The sequence below is a fragment of the Moschus berezovskii genome, chromosome 7 (genome assembly GCF_049115385.1).
Source record: "Moschus berezovskii isolate FMDL1 chromosome 7, NW_MosBer_1.0, whole genome shotgun sequence".
In the NCBI taxonomy this organism is placed as follows: Eukaryota; Metazoa; Chordata; class Mammalia; order Artiodactyla; family Moschidae; genus Moschus; species Moschus berezovskii.
In genome coordinates, this window is record NC_142466.1 from 70,437,989 (window position 1) to 70,456,385 (window position 18,397).

General features: G+C 40.4%; 1 protein-coding gene across 1 annotated transcript in view; it reads right to left on the reverse strand.

The window, feature by feature from the left end:
• Positions 1-18,397, reverse strand: part of HEMGN (hemogen) — a 34,223-nt gene that overhangs the window by 3,015 nt on the left and 12,811 nt on the right. The window contains exons 2-4 of the mRNA XM_055427896.2: positions 7,487-7,604; positions 5,558-5,651; positions 213-1,273 (exon numbers count right to left, since the gene is read on the reverse strand). Of these exons, the coding sequence (XP_055283871.2) occupies positions 213-1,273; positions 5,558-5,651; positions 7,487-7,559 (1,228 nt within the window). The 5' untranslated portion in view covers positions 7,560-7,604. The remainder of the gene's footprint in view (positions 1-212; positions 1,274-5,557; positions 5,652-7,486; positions 7,605-18,397) is intronic.

Here is an 18,397-nt window from a genome sequence, read left to right on the forward strand (position 1 = left end):
AGATATCAGTTGAATGATAAACATTTTTCACTTAAAACTGGACAAAGACATCAAAGATACCTGTTGGGATAACTGGGATAACCCAGGATTGCCACCAAAGGCTATAAATCAGTGATCCAAGGGAGAGACGCCTATTTGGTGCTCTGATTGTGAACAGGGAGCAGTTAAGAAATGGCAGTGTCACTAACTTGACCCCAGTAAGAAACCCGTACCTTGAGGAAAATAAACATCCTTAGCATCTTCCTGGTGTGCTTTAGGATCCTGGTCTTGGGGTCCACCTATTTCCTGGTACAGTTTGGGAAAGCATTCTTTAGGAACAGCTTTTTCTTTACATGTCTTAGTAGAGAGGTCTTCGGGCCCAGGTGTTTCTTGGTAAATTTCAGGTGCACCATCTTCAGGTCCTGGTGTTTCTTGGTATATTTCAAGTGAATATTCTTCAGACCCAGGTGTTTCTTGGTACATTTCTGGGGGATATTTTTCAGGAACAGATGTTTCTTGGGTTGTTTTATGAGAGGGGGCTTTAGACACAGCAATTTCTTTATATATTTTATGAGAAAAGTGTTCAGGTTCAACTGTTTCCTGGTGTATTTCTGTAGAAAGCTCTTTAGGCACAGCCATTTCTTGCTGTGTGTTAGAAACAAAGCTTTCAGCCTCAACTATTCCTTGACCTGGTTCAGAATCGGGTTCCTCAGGCTCAGGTCTTTTCTGGTATGTTTCAAGAGTGGAGGCTTTGGGCACACCTGGTTTGGGGTGTGTTTCAAGAGAGCATCCCGCCAGGTCAGTTGTTTCTTCAGATGTTTTCCAAGAAAGGACTTTGGCTGCAACGGCTTTTTGGCATGTTTTAGGAGAGATGTCTTCAGGCTGAGCCATATCACGGAACATTTTGAAAGGCTGGTCTTGAAATATAGCTATTTCTTGGCACATTTTAGGAGAGAGGTCTTCAGATTCAGCCGTATCTTGGCATATTTCAGAAGGGTGGTTTTGTACCGCTGTTGCTTGGTACTCAGAAGAATTTTCCTGAAGGATAACACTTTCTTGACCTACTTCAGAAACATGTTTCTCGGGAGCAACTCTTTGTAGGGACACTGCCGGAAGGAGAGCTTCGGTCACACTCCCAGGTGGCTCGTTTTCTTTCTCTCCAGGTGCTGGCGCTTTCTCCATCATTTCCTTTTCTAATTGTGAGGGAAGCTCCACCTTCATTTCTGTATTTTGTTGTCTCTTTCTGCCTCTTTCATTTCTTTTCCCTGTTCTTTGCCGCTTGTGTTTTCTCTCTCTATGGAGAAATCAGAATTACTGTCAAAAACAGGACTCCAGAATTCAAACAAATGTTTGGCAGTAACTGTCCCAGGACTCTCACTGCCTTGTTGTGTGACTGTGAACAAGCCACTTAATCTCTCCAGGCCTTAATCTCCTTATGTGTAAAATGAAGAACCAGTACTAAATGTTCTCAATTGTCTGGAGAGGAAATGACGCTTAGGACTTTTTTGTCTTTGATGACTTGTTCAACAAGCACCTTCTTAGTGAGCGTGTGTGTGTGTGTGTGTGTGTGTTTGAGAGCATATACTTAAACTTTGGTTATAGAAAATGTATCACTGATATTATAAATGAACAGATTGGCATTCTGCTTCACATAATAGTCTCTTTGGGTTTAGCCTGTGTGAATTTGTTTCTCTATGCCGGTGGGGAAAACTGATATGATTGTATTGCTAAATCTGCAACACAGCCCTGCTTCACATCTGTGAAGCCTGCCCGTGATGAGCCTGGCTTGCTCATTTAATACAGTGTCTGGTGTAAAACAGGCTAAGAGGCTGCAGTGCGAGTAGAATAAGATGTGCTATAGGCCGGGTCCAAAGCTACAAAAACATGTTCTTGAGGTAAAGCAGCTTGGTAAAAAGGTGTGAGTGGTCATATTATACCTACTTCGAACTGATAGTTAAATATCTAGAAGATGGAAAGATATGCATGAGAACTGCAACCAATGACAAATTGTTAGGTATTGCAAATATAACCAAATACAGAAGGCTAATACAGATGGATGGGGGTGGGGGAGGTACTATAAATAAGCATTTCATCACTTTCATCCACGCTATCTGCCCCATGGAGCCTTCTCTAACAGGCCACAGGACTGAAGTGCTCTCCATGCTTACCACTCCTATAGGATTTATTATGAGGATTATGCTTAATGGAGAAACCCAAATTCTTTTAGTAAACTGGACATTCTTTCGAGATGAAACCAGTGTTTTTTACACCTCTGCAGTTCTCACAGTTCATGCACACTCAAAAAATGTACACCCTATTCTACTTTTGTTGTGTCTGAAAAATTCCCATAATTAATTTTTTTAAGACTGTCTCATCAAAACCAGTTTGAAGTCAATATTTTAAAGGTTTATATTGTAATAGTATAGTTTAAAAGAAATATTAAAAATAATATAGAAGGTAGAAATAATATGATGATATGAAAGTAAAAATGATAGCTCAGCATTTTGAAGTTTAATTCCAAGTAACCAAGGTAACAAGATAAATTATAAAGTCCTTATTATCAAATTTTTAAAAGATGATGTATAAAATTTTTTTAATTTAAAACATTTTTAAAAACTGATATATGTGAATTCTTCAGGAAACACTTATTATCCTAGAAATTAAATCCTAAATAATTTGTTATGTAGATCTCTATATGAGGGAGTCTGAGTAATACAGTGTTTCATGTTATTCCCCGTAGTTTCTCAAAAGATACAAATATATCTGTGTGGTCTAAAATTTAATCTGTACTCTTAATTATCAGCTATGTGATCATGGGCAAGTCAAACTCTCTATGCCTCAGTTTCTTCACAGGTAAAATGGAGTAAATAATACTGCCCAGCCTCATGTAGTTGTTGTAAGAGCATGTAATAACTTAGAAAGATGAATTGTCCAAATAGAAATCTGTACTCATATTAATATAGAATATACCATATATATATATATATGGTACTTCCTCCATGTCAGGCACTGTTTTAAGTAATTTACTTATTCTGTTATCTCATGTAATCTTCACATAAACTTACGAGGCAGATACTATTATAATCTCCATTTTGCAGAAGAGAAAACTGAAGCACAGTTTTCTGAGTAACTTGCCCAAGGTGAAATGGCTGGGACGTGAGGGAGCTAGTCTTCATATCGAGTCATCTGACTTCAGCCACCGGGCTCTTAACCATTACACTCTGTCCTTTCTCTCTGGAACTGAGGTTTCACTGTAGTGAGAACAGCCCTCAGCAGTCTAGAAATGCGTCACAACAGCAAGGCCAGCCCGCTACTAAGAGGCTCACCAAGGTTCCACCTACTCCAGTGATTTCTTCAGCCTTGGACCCCTCCCCCAACCCAATGAGCACAGAAACCCAATTCTAAGAGCATACTGAAAACCAGCCTCATCCATTTCTCGAGTCAGGGCTCAGCAACCAGCTCAAACGGATTGATACATAAACGGAAAGACCAATTTTTAAATAAACTGTGAGAAAAGCAAAGTGACAATGCACTCTTTCTCTGTAGCAGGTACTTGGGAAGCCAATAATGACCAGAAGGTTGCCTGGTGAGTATGGAATTCAGGGAACCAACTGGGTATTCTTCAACAGAGTCGCCTGTCAGAGGACCTGAATACAGAAGTTTCCACTATAACATATATGCATTCCTGAAAAACCTCACTTTCTGAAAACCATGCACTATAAGTGACAGTGCTTATGGGAGAAAAAAAATTAAGTTGGGGCAAATGAGTCAAATCCTATGCAACTTTATAACACTAGGATAAACAATAGTTGGTACAGGGGCGATAACTGGGATAGTCCAGACAGGCAGCTTTTTCTGCGGGAGGCTGCCTCGGGGATAGTAAAAATGCACAAAAGCAGCAGTGTGAATGCAGGCTTTCAGTGCTGAGATCATGCAAATAAGGGTGATGCTCTGAGCCAGCAGGGCTGCCGCCGAACTGAGCACAGGAGGAAGTGCAACCTGCTATATGTGGAAATCTCTGCAGAGCTAGTGATGTCCTTCTCTGCAGAAGGAGCCTGGATGCAGGTTGAAAAGAATCCTGTCTACACAGCAGACAAGTTGAAGGCTTTTTCTTTTCCTGCTGAAGTTTTTAATTCTATTCCCACTATTCTGGCTTCTCTTGACTAGGAAAAATTACAAACCAACACAACTTCCATGTTAAACTGACACCACTCTCCTATTTACCATTTATATGTGAGCTAACTGATGTTACAGAAACACATGTTGTAGCAGAACAGACAATATTCTGTCCACAGTGAGAAGAGGAACCTAAAACACGTGCATTGTATGCTTTTTTAAAAAATGATCCTTAGAAAAATGTATACCTATGTTATTTTTGCCACTGAAGGACACATTTTTCCAAAAAAGAAGAAATACATGGCTAAGTCTTAATCAAAATGTTGTAAAGGGACTTCCCTGGTGATACTGGATAAAAATTCAGCTGCCAATACAGGGAACCTGGGCTCAATCCTTGGTCTGAAAAGATTCCATATACAGACGAGCAACTAAGCCTATGCACCACAACTACTGAGCCCATATGTTGAAACTACTGAAGCCTGTGCACTTAGAGCCCGTGCTCTGTTAGAAAAGAAATCACCTCAATGAGAAGCCTGTGCAGCACAATGAAGTGTGGCCCCTGCAACTACAGAAAGCCCACATGCCGCAAGGAAGACCCAGCACAACAAAAAAAATATTTTTTTTTTAAAGAAGAGTACTTAGATGAGTGTCACGCAACTGGGAGCAATTTTACCTCCTCTCCCCCACCCCATGAGGCATTTGACAATGTCTAGAGGCATTTTTGGTTGTCATAACAGGGGAGGGAAAGTTCTATGGGTTTCTAGAGGCCAGTGATTCGCCTACCCACAGCTTTAAGTGACACCAGCGTTGAGAAACCCTGGCTCAGATGGATGTTGTACTGTGGTTCTTTGGGTTCCCCTTTTCTACCTCCAAGCAAGCAGTACCTCTGTTTTCATAGTTATAGTCTAAATGGGGCTGTTAGATGCTGCCTACTGTATAGTCATGCTCATGTCTTCCCTCCCTGAGATTCCATACAGCTGACTTTGGACACAGGAACTCTCAGACTCTTCCATCACTCATTTACAGACAGTGCTTTGGTTTACTCCATGGAGAGTTAACTACACTCATTAAAGAAGAATTTTACTAATAGAAAGCTTGGAGAACAAGTTTGGGGGTCTTCTCAATGGTATCTCCTACTCCCAACAACACTGGTTATATTACTAAAGTGGTTGAACAGCAGGCCTCTCTACAATATACATAATTTGATCTCCTGGTAAAAGAGAGCAGAAATAAGATTCTGTTCCCATCACTTTACTAGCTGTGTGACTTTAGGCAAAAGATGTAACCTTCAGAGACTTGGTCTCTTTCTTTTTTGCGGGGGGAGATGAATATGGATAACAGCTCCCGATTTGTGGGATTGTTGGAAAGATAAACCATAGTGTATGAAAATTCTCAGCACCTCTTAACAAGTAACATATGCTAAGTAAATATCAGTCCCTTCTCCCTTGCAGTGATACTGTACCGAAATTGCCATTGTGAAGTTTGCTTTTCTTGTGCTTCAGCTTTTCTTTTTCTGAGTTGCTCTCTGTTTCGCAAACTCCAAGTTCCAATGACTTCTGTAGGATCAAAATGAAAGTTATGAGAGCGCGATGAATTATGGCATTAACAGCAAAAGAGTCCTATAGCAAAATATTAGAATCCCCTTGAGTGTCTAAGTTTTTCTCCTACACTTTTGAGGACAAGACTATCTCTTATTTATCCTATGCCTCCTGAAGAATGCCTGGGAGCAAACATTCAGTCAACATTTTTTAAATGAAAAGGTCAGTATTTCTACATAAATGTAGAAATTTAGTACGATATGCTACTAATTTCTTGAAAATAGCATGCATATGGTACAAACATAAAAGTAAAGAAAAAAAACAGCCATGTTCTGCCATCCTTAACATTATAACCTGCTTTCATTTCATTCCTTGTATTCATCTGGTGGTTGTTTAGTCGCTAAGTCATGTCTGACTCTTGCAAGCCCATGGACTGTAGCCCGCCAGGCTCCTCTATCCATGAGATTTTCCATGTATTCATCTAGCCCCTATATTAAAGTTGTAATGATTGCATACCACAGTTTTACCATTTATTAACCATCAGAAATAAATTCCATCATCTAGTCCTCATAATTGCAACTTTAGTGACTACATGATATTTAATCAAGTTGATGTATTCTCATTTATCCACTCATTCCACTTATACTGAACATTTAGATTGTTGCCAATTTGTTTGTTTGTTTGTTTGCCACTGTAGATCACTATAATAAGCATTTCACACACAGATTTTTTTTCTTTTATATTTTTTTCCTTTGGATGATGTTTCTCCAAGTTCTTTGGAATATTAAAGTTACTATCAACAACAGTTCTGTTGCCATCCAAGACTGTGAAAAGTTAATGGGTCTTTGATGTAGAACTTTTTAGAGCCAGTGGAATGATTTCAGATTTGCACTGGGACCTCCCAAAGCGAACATACCTCATGGACCATGACTCCTTTTTGATTTTAGAACAGCAATCCTTAATGGTGAACTTGGATGGGGGAAAATTATACCTTTATTTTTACCAATCTAAATGCCCATTTCCTTCAATTATGAATGTAGATAACAAACCACAGTGGTTTTAGCAGAATATGACTTTGTCACAAAAATTAATTATGGATTTTTTTCCATATCACATTGTAATTATTACAGATACCTTAGAATATCATTTATTTGAGATGAAATATTTGATTTGATACAGTGGTAATGAGATCCACCACTGGATCTTATTATTTAATGCACGTGTAAATAAGCACATATATTATTATATCACAGTTTTTTATTTTGATAATTTTCTTAATATAATTGCTTCCTTTGTAATCATATGTATTTAACTTTATGTATTTAAAAAATTTAGCCTAAGAAGGTGTCTAGAGTTTCATCAGAAAGCCAAAGGGATCCATGGCATAAAAAATGTTTAAATCACTGTCTCAAGGCCTAGAGTTCTGCAAAAGCAGCCAAAATGCTGCTTTAGGATATATCCAAAGACTAAGATTAGTCAGTCAACAGAATAAACACTCTTATAGTTCTTGCTACATATTGCCAGATACCTTTCCAAAAGTTACACTATATTTGTGCTACATATATGGTAGTACTTGTTTTGCCACACCATCCATTACTGGGTATTTTCATTATCATATGTATATATATATATATATAATTATTTATTTATTATTTCCTTAAGTTTATCCTGCTTACTAGAATCTTAGTGCTAGAAGTCAGCTCAGAAAGTTATATAGCCCATATTCTTCCTTTCTAATACATGAATGTACCCACCCAATGATGCCCCTTTTTTGCCAGACCCATACAAAGAGGAAAATAATCATAGCCCAGTCCTTCCCAACAGCCACTGTCTCTTAAGGTTTCTTTCATTACCTGGAACATGGGTCTCTTCTGGATGAGGTGTCTGATGGAGCTTTGAGAGAGATTGGTCCTTTCCCAAATCCATCTTGCTGCGTATCTTCCTGCTTTTGGTCTGACTTCCACAAGAAGCCTTTTTTAAAATGTCAAAAGTAACTAACAGTTAAAAAACACACGCATAGATGAGTTCACTTGTCAATTGACTTCCCGCCTTAAAGTTTTATCTAGTTGGACCACAGCTGTTGGCTACTTCTACTTTCTTTATCATCCTGCACAGGTGTGAGCAGGGTCGTGGCTGATGCTATGTCCTCGTCCTCCAGCACAGTGGCTAGTTACACAGGCAGCCCTGCAGCCACAGGCCAGTGTATCCCAGCCTCTGGCATGGCAGCCATTTGTCTCTGCACGCTAAGAAGTGCTCGAGTCTGATGTTCCTTTTCACATACAGAGGTGGCATAGCATAGGAAGGACATGAAGTCTAGCACCTAACCAGCTCGATATCCTTGAACAAATCACTTCCCCTTTTTGTGACTCTTTCTTCATTTGCAAAGCAGGTGAATAATTCCTGACTTGCCCACCTCACATAGTTCTTGTGAAAGTGAATATAATGAATGTGAAAATTATAAAGATGTGAAATTAATCTTGCAATGTTTTCCTGCATGTGGCATTTTTTCACCTTAATTGTATGCAAAATAATGGAAAGTCTTGCTGTTAGACTTAGATAATAGACAAAAAGATATAAATTAGAAATTCAAAACAAATTTGAACCCTCTTCTGCTTACCAGACCATTCATAAGTGACTCAAGATGACTAGTGAAATCCTCTGTATTAATCCAGGGAAGGTCAAAAAGCATTTCTTAATGAAAGTATCAGCACATTATGTCACAGAAATTAAGTTGAAACCAAAGGAATCACCTGTCTTCAATTGGTCACCCCCATTTGTGAAGGGAGAGAGGCACAGAGCACCAGGACTGTTCACCTAGGAAAGGAACACTGACTACCTCCTGATACGGGCAACTAGTCTGTGAGATTAACACAGATTGTGAGGTTAACAATGTGTCTGGAGTCAGATGTTGAATTGAAGAGTGTTTGAATTTCAGTGTTGCCACATTCCCTAATTCAGTTACCTTAGGCAACTTAGTTTTGGAGCCAGTATACTCCCTACAATATGGGACAATATTGGTACGCATCTCATGAGGTTATTGGGATGATCGACTCAAGCAATGTACTAGACCTTCCCTGGTGGTCCAGCGGATAAGAATCCCCTCCCAGTGCAGGGGACATGGGGTCCATCCCTGATCCGGGAGGATTCTGCATACCAAGGAGCAAGTAAGCCTGAGCACGAAAACTACTAAGTCTGTGCTCTAAAGCCCACCAGCCTCAACTACTGGAGCCCTCATGCTGCAACTCTGAAGCCCATAAACCTAGAGCTTGTGATGCAACAAGAGAAGCCATGGTAATGAGAAGCTCATGCACCCCAACAAAGAGTAGCTACTGCTCACCGCAACTAGAGAAAGCCTGCACGCAGCAGTGAAGATCCAGGGCAACCAAAAATTATAAATAAATAAATAAAATTTTAAAATAATAAAAATAAAAACTGGAAGTGTTCATTAAATTTAAACCAAAAACAAAAAAACAATGTACATAAAGCATTTTATAGGTGCCTGGCATATTGAATACATGGTGCCTAGAATATCTAGCCTGCTTAATAAATGTTTACTTTTCAGGCACGAATACTGGAGTTGGTTGTCATTTTCTCCTCCAGGGGATCTTCCTGGCTCAGGGATCAAACCCCTGTCTCCTGTGTCTCCTGAACTACAGGTGTAGTCTTTCCTGCTGAGCAATCAGGGAAGCCCTTTAATAAGTGTTAGCTCTGCTGTTATTAGTAATAAAAAATATAGTGGCAAGATTTTGGTAAGTCAAGTCACAGTTTAAATGTTTTAAAGAAACTCAGAGAAAATCTGAAGGAAATTCTTTATGAAGAGAAAACCTTTATCATGCGAATAGATGCCCTCCACATCCATAGACTCATAAGGCTTTAGCATCCCTTCCTAAACCATCTAGTCCCTCCTCCTATTTTATATACAGAGAAATTGAGAACGCTTGATCTTACCTGGGTAGGAAAATGTATGTGTGATGTGAACATATGAGAGAAGCAAGGTTTTTAAACACACTGAGAATTCTATAACAAGCACTCCAGGACTTCCCACCAAAACTTAAAGTGGAATTTAATGACCAGATTCTAAGCTCTAGCTTTAAGTTTCTCAGTTCTGCAGACTTTCTCATAAGTAAATCTCTATCTAAAAACTCAGATAGCTTCAGGGAATCCCTATTTCAAGAAGTCCTAAAGGGAATGCAAAGTGTGATTTGTAATTTATCTCATGGTAATTTAAAAATTTTCAGATACAGGGTTTTAAAAACTCAAATACATGTTTAAATAACTTTGAAAATTATAAAATAAGAGTGTTTTATAATTTAAACAGGCATTTTAAATACTAGTGGCCTTATTTGAGATGTTTTAATTCTGAATGATTAGGTTCTTTCTTATGATAATAAATAAGATAAGCTTTTAGAATACTTCTGGGGCATCTTCCAGAAGATGCAAAATTACTTCTTAAATACAGTTATCCTTAAATCTTCTAGACCCAGTTCAGCGATTCAGCAAACCTTACTGAATGTCTCCTCTGTGCCATGTACTGAGCCAGCTGTCAGGCTGCAGACGTGAACAGATGTTTGTCTCTGGGTCCTGTGTACTGTGGACCCATAGAGATACGCACATCTTTATTGGAGGTAAATAACATTTAGACCCTCTACACCCTGCTGCAGCCTCCCCACGCTGATTCCACCCCTGCCTCATGTTCTGATATCTAGAAGCAGAATGTGGAGGGACTATGTGAAGGTGGGGTCTCAAGTTAACAGTAAATTTAGGCAGCAATATTGGGTGGAGGGAGCTATGGAGGGAGTTTGGAGCAAACAGATTGGAAGTCAGGCAAGGTGTCTCTGGTGTGATAACCAGGCCACAGCACGAACTTGCCTGGAACAGAAATAACCACATAGTAAGTTCACAAGCCATAGTTCATTGTCCTTTCCCTCTGCAGTGAAGTCTAGAGTAGTTAGCAGACTGTATCGCAGAATGTTAGGCATTAAAGACTGAATATTTTTAACAAATGCTGCCTATTTCTAGAGTTATTTGCGTATCTACAAGATACCTCTCTCTAGGCCACAAATTCTCCGAGGGTGGAGACCACTCCAGATTCACCTTTCTATCCCCAAAGTATAGTCTAGTAGGTGGCTTGGCCCAGAGCAGTCCCCATAAACGCCCTCACTCCTGTATGCAGTGCCAGCCTCACAGGCGTGCAGCCTGTGCAAGTAATTTACACACTCAGAGGGGCTGACGCTGCTGTGACTTAATTATAGTAACACCATCATGTGTTCCAGAGTTCTTTCTACGGTCATTCACTGGCCCTGACCCATGTGCTGAAGACATAGCAGTTAAAAGATAAGTCTCTGCCCTTACAGAGCCTACATGCTAATGGGAAGAAATCAACAATATGCATATAAATAAAAAGATGTATTAATATCAGATGGTGATGAGAGCTTTGGAGAAAAGTGAGCAGGGAATAGGAATGAGGATAGGATAAGGATAGGATAAGGAATGAAAGAGAAAAACTGCTGGTAGTTGCTGTTTTAAACAAGGTGACAGTTGAGCAGAACCGGAGGAGACTGAGGGGCCAGCTAGGCAGCCCTCTTGGAGGACAGGTCTGCAGAGAGGCACTGCTGAATGGCCCGAGGTGAGGGAGTGGCAAGAGGTAGGTTCTGAGAGGGAGCTTATTGCCCCTTGTAGGGATTTCTACTCTGAGAGATGGATGATCATGGGATGGTTCTGAACAGAGGATTGATGCCATCTGATTTTTTTTTTTGGCTGTGCCCCGTGGCATGTGGGATCTTAGTTCCCTGACCAGGGAGGAAACCCAGACCCCCTGCAGTGGAAGCGTGGAGTTTTAACCAGGGAGGTCCCTGACATATTTTTAAAGGATTATTCTGTCTACTGTGTAAAGAACAGACCATGGGGACAGGACGAGGAGGTGGAAGCAGGGAGACCAATTATAAGGATCACGCATAATCTAGACGACTAAGGCTTGGACTGTAAGGGGAGTGGTGAAGAAGTGGTCAGACTCTGGAGTAGCTTACAAACTGGATATGGGATCAGCGATAAAGAGGCAAAGACAAGGGTTTTGGTCTGATTGACTGGAAGGATGGAGTTACCATTAACAGGTGAGGAAGACTGGGAGGAACAGGCTTGCAGGAGATGATCAGTTTAGTCTGGGACATGCTGATAGACTAAGGAGAAAACAGCAAAGGAGCAGCTAGTGTGGGTGAGAATAACCAGGGAAGTGCAGTGTTCTGGAAGTCAAATGGAAAAACTGTTTCAAGGAGGGGGTGATCAACCATATCAAATTGTGCTAATAGGAAGGTAGAAGAAAGATTGAGAATTGTCCTAAGAATTTAATTAATTATGGACTGGAGCCCAGAAAAGTTAAGTGACTTGGCCAAGGACACACAGGCAAGACCAGTGACATAATTTACAGGGCCCAGTCCAAAATGAAGATACAGATCCCCTCCTTCAAAAAGTGTTAAAACTTTCAGACAGCTACAGCAGAATATCAAATGCATCACAGGGTCCTACTTCCACATGTGCTTGCCTGAATCTTTGCAGTAAACTTATAAAAACAGCTGTTAGTATCCTCATTTTTCAGAGCATGGCACTGGTGCTAAGTGTTGAGTGGCAGTCTCCGTGTGAAACCTGAGCCTGCAGCCTCCAAGGCTGGCCTTCTTCCTACTCAGACACTAGATATTGAGGGAAAGAACTGCTCTCTTGTCTCCTGACCCACGCGGAGCAGGTTTAAGTATTGAGGCCCTGTTCATGCGTGTCAGAGGTCTGGTTAAACTGGGTAGATGTGGAAAGAGGGAAACATGCTGCTAAGAACTTCTGCCCTGGGACTCTTTATGACAGGGGTGAAAAGGGAGCATTGGATACTATTCAGTGAGAAACATGACTTGATAAAAAAGTTCCCCCAAACTCATGTAGTTTTAGGTCACATTGATAGAAATACAGAAATGAGGATGGTCACTTCACGTTGGCTTGTCATCCCATACATGGAGGGTTATACTGTGAAGACCACATGAACGGGATTTGAAAGCATGTAGGAAAACAGAGCAAGGGATTTGGGGCTCTACAATTTCCTGGCTGTGTAACTTGAGGGGAAATTGCTCGATTCTTTCTGGTCCTCAATTTCTTCCCTTATAAAACAGCGAAAAAGTATTACCTCCCAGGGATTCTGGGAGGATAAAAGAAATCATGAGAGCTTTCTATAAAATGAAAAGCACTGAGCAGACAGACATGCCATAAACACGGGCAGTATTAATAGTATTATTAGAGAGTTCTTATGATGCACCTGGGCATTTTTCCTGAAGTGTTTTTGGGTGAAAAAAGCAAAGAAAGGGAAGCTATCATATGACTTTTTTTCCCCTTAGTGTTCTTTCCTTGCTAAAATACTTTTTCAAAGCTTTTAAATTCTTTTCCAAGAGTTGATCAAGCTTTGTTTTCCTGAGGGGAGAGGGAGAGTATCTCAGTTTCCTCTCGTGTCATAGCCTGTTGATATGTGATAAGTAAGTCCCCCGTCTCTGCTGAAACAGATGCTGCCGTACTACAGATAACATGGTCTCAGACTTTAGAATGGCTGTAACCTGACTTTCAACCTAGTTTGTTTCGAATTCCCTCCTCCGGCCTCCTCCACCAATATTGCCTTCTACTTCTTAGTGTACAGACGGTAAGCATCTCTGGATAAACACTGATGTGTGGTCATTTAACTGGGGAAGAACTGCTCCCACCTTGATCCCCCATCACAGCGCTGTCCTTACATTCCTGAACTTTCAGAACTAACAGTATATGCTCAAGTCTACCGCTTCCTTTCCCCCACATCACTTCTTCTTTCCTCTGCATCTGCAATCTAGGTTTCTCTTCCACACATTGTTTGCTCATAAGTCAGCAGCGACTTCCTTATGGCCAGCTCTGGTGGTCCCTTCTCAATTCTCTCTGTGACCTCGCTGTAACTCACAATTCCTCTGAACACTTCTGTCACTCTGTTCTAGGTTTTGGTGGTAATGTTCTTCATCCCTCCCTCCTCCCCGTCATCTTCCTCCACACACTTCTCTTTCACTCTTCTAGCCGTGAGAAGTACTACCCAAGGATGACTCCCTGAGTCTTTTCTCTCTCATTCTTAGACAGTCAATCCAACTATATACCTTTAGCTATGCTCCCCTTGCAGATATCTTCTAAGTAATTATCGGTCTAAGATCACATTTTCAAGTGTCTCTTGAATATCATTCTTCACCTGAATATCCCACTGCCCCTTAAACTTAGCATATTAAAAAGCAAATATATTTTTCCCCTAAAGCCAGGCTCTCCTGTGCTTTATTTCTGCCATTCTTAACTATTCTGCTATAGAAGAGCAAAGAGCAGCACCATGTTCCTGGCTGTCCAGTTCTAATTGGCGATCCAGTTCAGAATTGTCTTTGCCTCTGCCCCTTCACCTGGCTTTTCACGCTGGACACAATTCTGTGAGTTCATTCTTCCCAGTGTCCCACACGCTCATTGCTTTTTTCATTCCCCAAGCCATCATCCCAGTGGGGGACCTCAACTTTTCCTTGAAGTATTGGAGAAGCTTCTTAAGTAGTTAATTTCCTTCTACCTCCCCTCACCTTCCCCAGATTGTCCTGCACAAACAGCCAAACCATTCCCCATAAAATAAAGCTGGCTCTGAGGGCTTCCTGGGTGGCTCAGTAGTGAAGAATCCACCTGCCAATGTAGGAGACATGAGTTTGGTCCCTGATCCAGGAAGATCCCACATGCCAGGAAGCAATGAAACCCATGTGCCATAACTATTGAGTCTGTTCTCTAGAGTCCCAGAACTGCAACTACTGAGCCCACATGCCGCAACTACTAAAGGCTGAGCACCCTAAAACCCAGCCTCTGCAACAAGAGAAGCCACTGCAATGAGAAGCCTGTGTATGACAATGCAGAGTAGCCCCTGATCACCACAACTAGAGAAAAGCCCAAGCAGCTATGAAGACCCAGCACAGTCAAAAATAAATAAATAAAATAAAATAAAAAAAAACTTTGGCTCTGAACTGGTCACTACCCTATTTACAAGCTTGTAAAGTCTCAATATTACATGTAAAATAAAGACTAAATTTGTCAGCCTGGTATTTAAAGTCAATTTCCCAATCCTCTCTCCCGTTACTTTCCTGAAAATACCCAATGGTCCAATCAAATAGTGCCACTTGCCCTCCCATTTTGGCCTTGACTCTGTCTAACACCCACAGTACCTTACTCACACCTCCTGGCTGTTCAGTGCTCCTCCCTTGTGTCTGCCCACCCATATAGTGAGTACCTCTGTCACAAAGCCTTTGATGATGATGATGATGGTATGCTGGTTACTGTACAAACCATAATAGGCACATTACAACATGTTACAAACACTTGAAATCAACTTAATTTTTCTAAGGAGTATTATAACCATTTCTCTAATGAGGAAATTATGGTTTAAAGAATTTATACTACATCCCAAGGTCACATAAGCTCATAAGTGCTGTAGTTAGGGCTCAAGACCAAAGCAGTCTGACTCCAAAGTTGACAGATTTAACCATTCATTCTTTTCTACTACCTTTTCTACATAGAGGTGATTTCTCCTTTCTGAGCTGAAGTATCACTTGATCTGAGCCTCTTTATGATAAATATCATGTAATGTTTTTCATCTTACTGTTCATGTACACATATCTTTTCTATAATATTCAATCAGTAAACCTTTATTGAACACTTATTTCATGCCCCCCCCTTTACTAAGAACTGAAGAAGAAACAAACAGGAGACCTTTCCTCCAAGGAACTCCAACTACCACCTATTGAGGGTGGTAGACAGCAAGGAACTAAATTTAGAATATAATTCAGTGTGATAATTTTAATATCATTATTTCAGGATGTTCTAAGAGTAGAGATAGAGTCTTTAATTTTGCTGTCATAGAAGTGGAAAGATAAAGATATTAAATTCTGTAATTCTCTTCAATTGTAACTGCTTTGGAATGACTCTACATTGGTTAACAAGTCGAACTGGGAAAATGATGAGGTTCCATGTGTGTAATAGTACTACATGTTTCTTCACTTTACAATAGTATTAACCCTTTCCCCTTTTATTATGGAAATAATAATAGCCAGTATTTATTGAATACCTGCTTGTCTTATCCCAGGCAGTCTTTTAGGTACTTTACATATGATAATTCGTTTGGTCTTTACAACAGCTTTTAAGGTAGGTACTATTGATATCTCTATTCTGTAGACGAAGAAACTGAAGCACAGGTATTGAACCTGTGCCTTAAGTCACACATCTAGTAAGTGGCAAAATTGGGTGGCTTGGATCTAGGAGGCCATTTGCTTAACCACCTTACTGTCCTGCCTCTCAATTCTACCCCTTTCATATTTAATAGAATAAGGCAGAAATATATTTTCTTTTTCAGTCCCTTCTTTCTTTCCCTTTTCCCTCTCCCCCATCCCCTCCCTCTTTCTGCAATTTGTTGACTGTGTAATCTGTGCCCCCAAAGTATGTAGGGTGCTGGGAATACAAATGCAAATAGAAACCTCCATAGAAAATTAAGGGAACACAGAGGTGGGACATCCAACCGAGATGAAGAGATGAAGTCAAAGGAGTCTTCCCAGAATATGTGATCTCGAGCTTAGTTTTGAGAGTGAATAGGAATTTGCTACTTGACACAGTCAGACTCAGAGGGAAAAACACAGGCTCCAGAGTCAGATCTAAGTTCATTCAAATCAGGTTCTGTGCAGCCAAGATCTTCCAGCATCGATTCCCTCATGTATGAAATGGGTATTACTACACTTAGCTTCCATGACTATTATAAGAATTAAGAATGATGACTCTTGAGGACTTCCCCGGCCATTCAGTGGTTAAGACTCCACTTTCCAATACAGGGGCGCAGATTCAATTCCTGCTTGGGGAATTAAGATCCCATATGCCATGCAGTGCGGCCAAAAACAAATAAATAAATAACTTTATAAAAAGAATGACAACTGTTGGAAAGCATCTGGCACATAGCAGACTTTCCTGCTCTGGCTGTCATTATGATTGTTCATAATCTCAATAACGGTAAGTGAAATAGAACCACTAAATAATAAAGCTAAGTGAGGCATGAGAATTATTTTATAGAGGGAGCCAATGTCATATAGGCCTAGTGGCAGCTGGAACCAGAATCCAGATCCTCTAAGAATTCTACCCTTTTCCCTTTACCTGACTGCTATTCTGAACCCTTTTGTCTACAAATCAATCTAACTTATCCCCTGGTTTGATGAAGTATTTCCCAAACTTTCCAGTTGTTACATTCTCTCTTCATGATTTTTGCCATATTCTTGTCATAACATCTTCTGTATTATTATTTATTTAATGATTTCTTCAAATAAACTTATTTGTACTGAAAGTGTTTAAAATGAAAATTTCATATCACCAATGTCAATGGAAAACCAACAATATCACCTGTGAAGTCACAGGTTTGTGGTATAACAAATTCTTCTAAGGCACATTCAAATAAACACCAAGCTATTAAAGTAAAAGATATTTCATCTGAAATTTTCTGTACTACCCAAGTGGAATGAGTGCATGCCACCTCTTGAGAAATGCTAGCCTATGGAATTAATCACTGAATCCTTTTTATTTCACAGAATTTCTAGATCATGTCCAAATTATCCTAAAACCAAACTGCCCTTTACAGTACCTCATTTATAATTCAAAAGGGACAGAGAAAAAGACTCAAAATCATTCCCTGTCCTGCCACTGACCCACTGTTATTCATATCAGCTACTCTCCACAGGGTCTCTAGTTGAACATTAACCTCTCCCATTTTTGCTCTTTCTTTATCCCTTGGAGTTTTAGCTACTCTTGCATAGAATATGTACTAGAACCTAACATGATGCTCCCATCTTTTAAAAAATATTTTTTCATAATTTAAAAAAATTAATTAACTTGGCTGTGCTGGGTCTTCATTGAGGTGAGCGGGGGCTACTCTCCAGTTGCAGTGCATGGGCTTCTCATTGCAGGGAGGGGCTTCTCATTGCAATGGCTTCTCTTGTTGTGGAGTACAAGCTCTAGGTGCATGGCTTCAGTAGTTGCAGCATGCAGTCTCAGTAGCTATGGTACATGGTCTTAGTTGAGACACGTGGGGTCTTCCTGTATCAGGGATCAAACCCATATCCCCTGCATTAGCAGGCAGATTCCTAACCACTAGACCACCAGGAAAGACCCACATTAGTCTTCTTTATTTGGAAACTTCATCTCCCTGCTTCCAGCAGATTACATTCCCTGGGCTTGATGTTTAGAGTTAGAATAACCTAGACGAGTCCTTGAACTCGGCTGATGAATTGCAACCTTCCAAATAGTTCAGACCCAGTGCCCGCTGAGGGCCCAGCACAAGGTATACATTCAAGTAAACGGTCATCACCTGAACCAGGTGAGGTAGAGGGGACTCTAGCTAGAACTGCTGCCACTAGATGGACATAAAAGGCAATCGCACCTTTCTCACCTGTCAACTAGGCTCTGGCATTTCCCCTTAGAGGCAGCCGACCTTGCTCCCTTATTCTCTGACGCTCTCTGTTCCCCCTCCCTACAAGTCCTCCTCTGGATGAATTAGCATCGAGGATGTTTGCATACGGAACACTGAGTTAACTGATATTCTGCCACAATCTGTTCAACAAATGTTAGGCTTTTTTGTATTGTGTGTGTGTGTGTGTTTTAGTGACACTTTGGTTGTATTTTTAGCCAGGTTGGAGAGGGAAGAGAGGGAATTACTTGGGCAGGCAGAAAACATA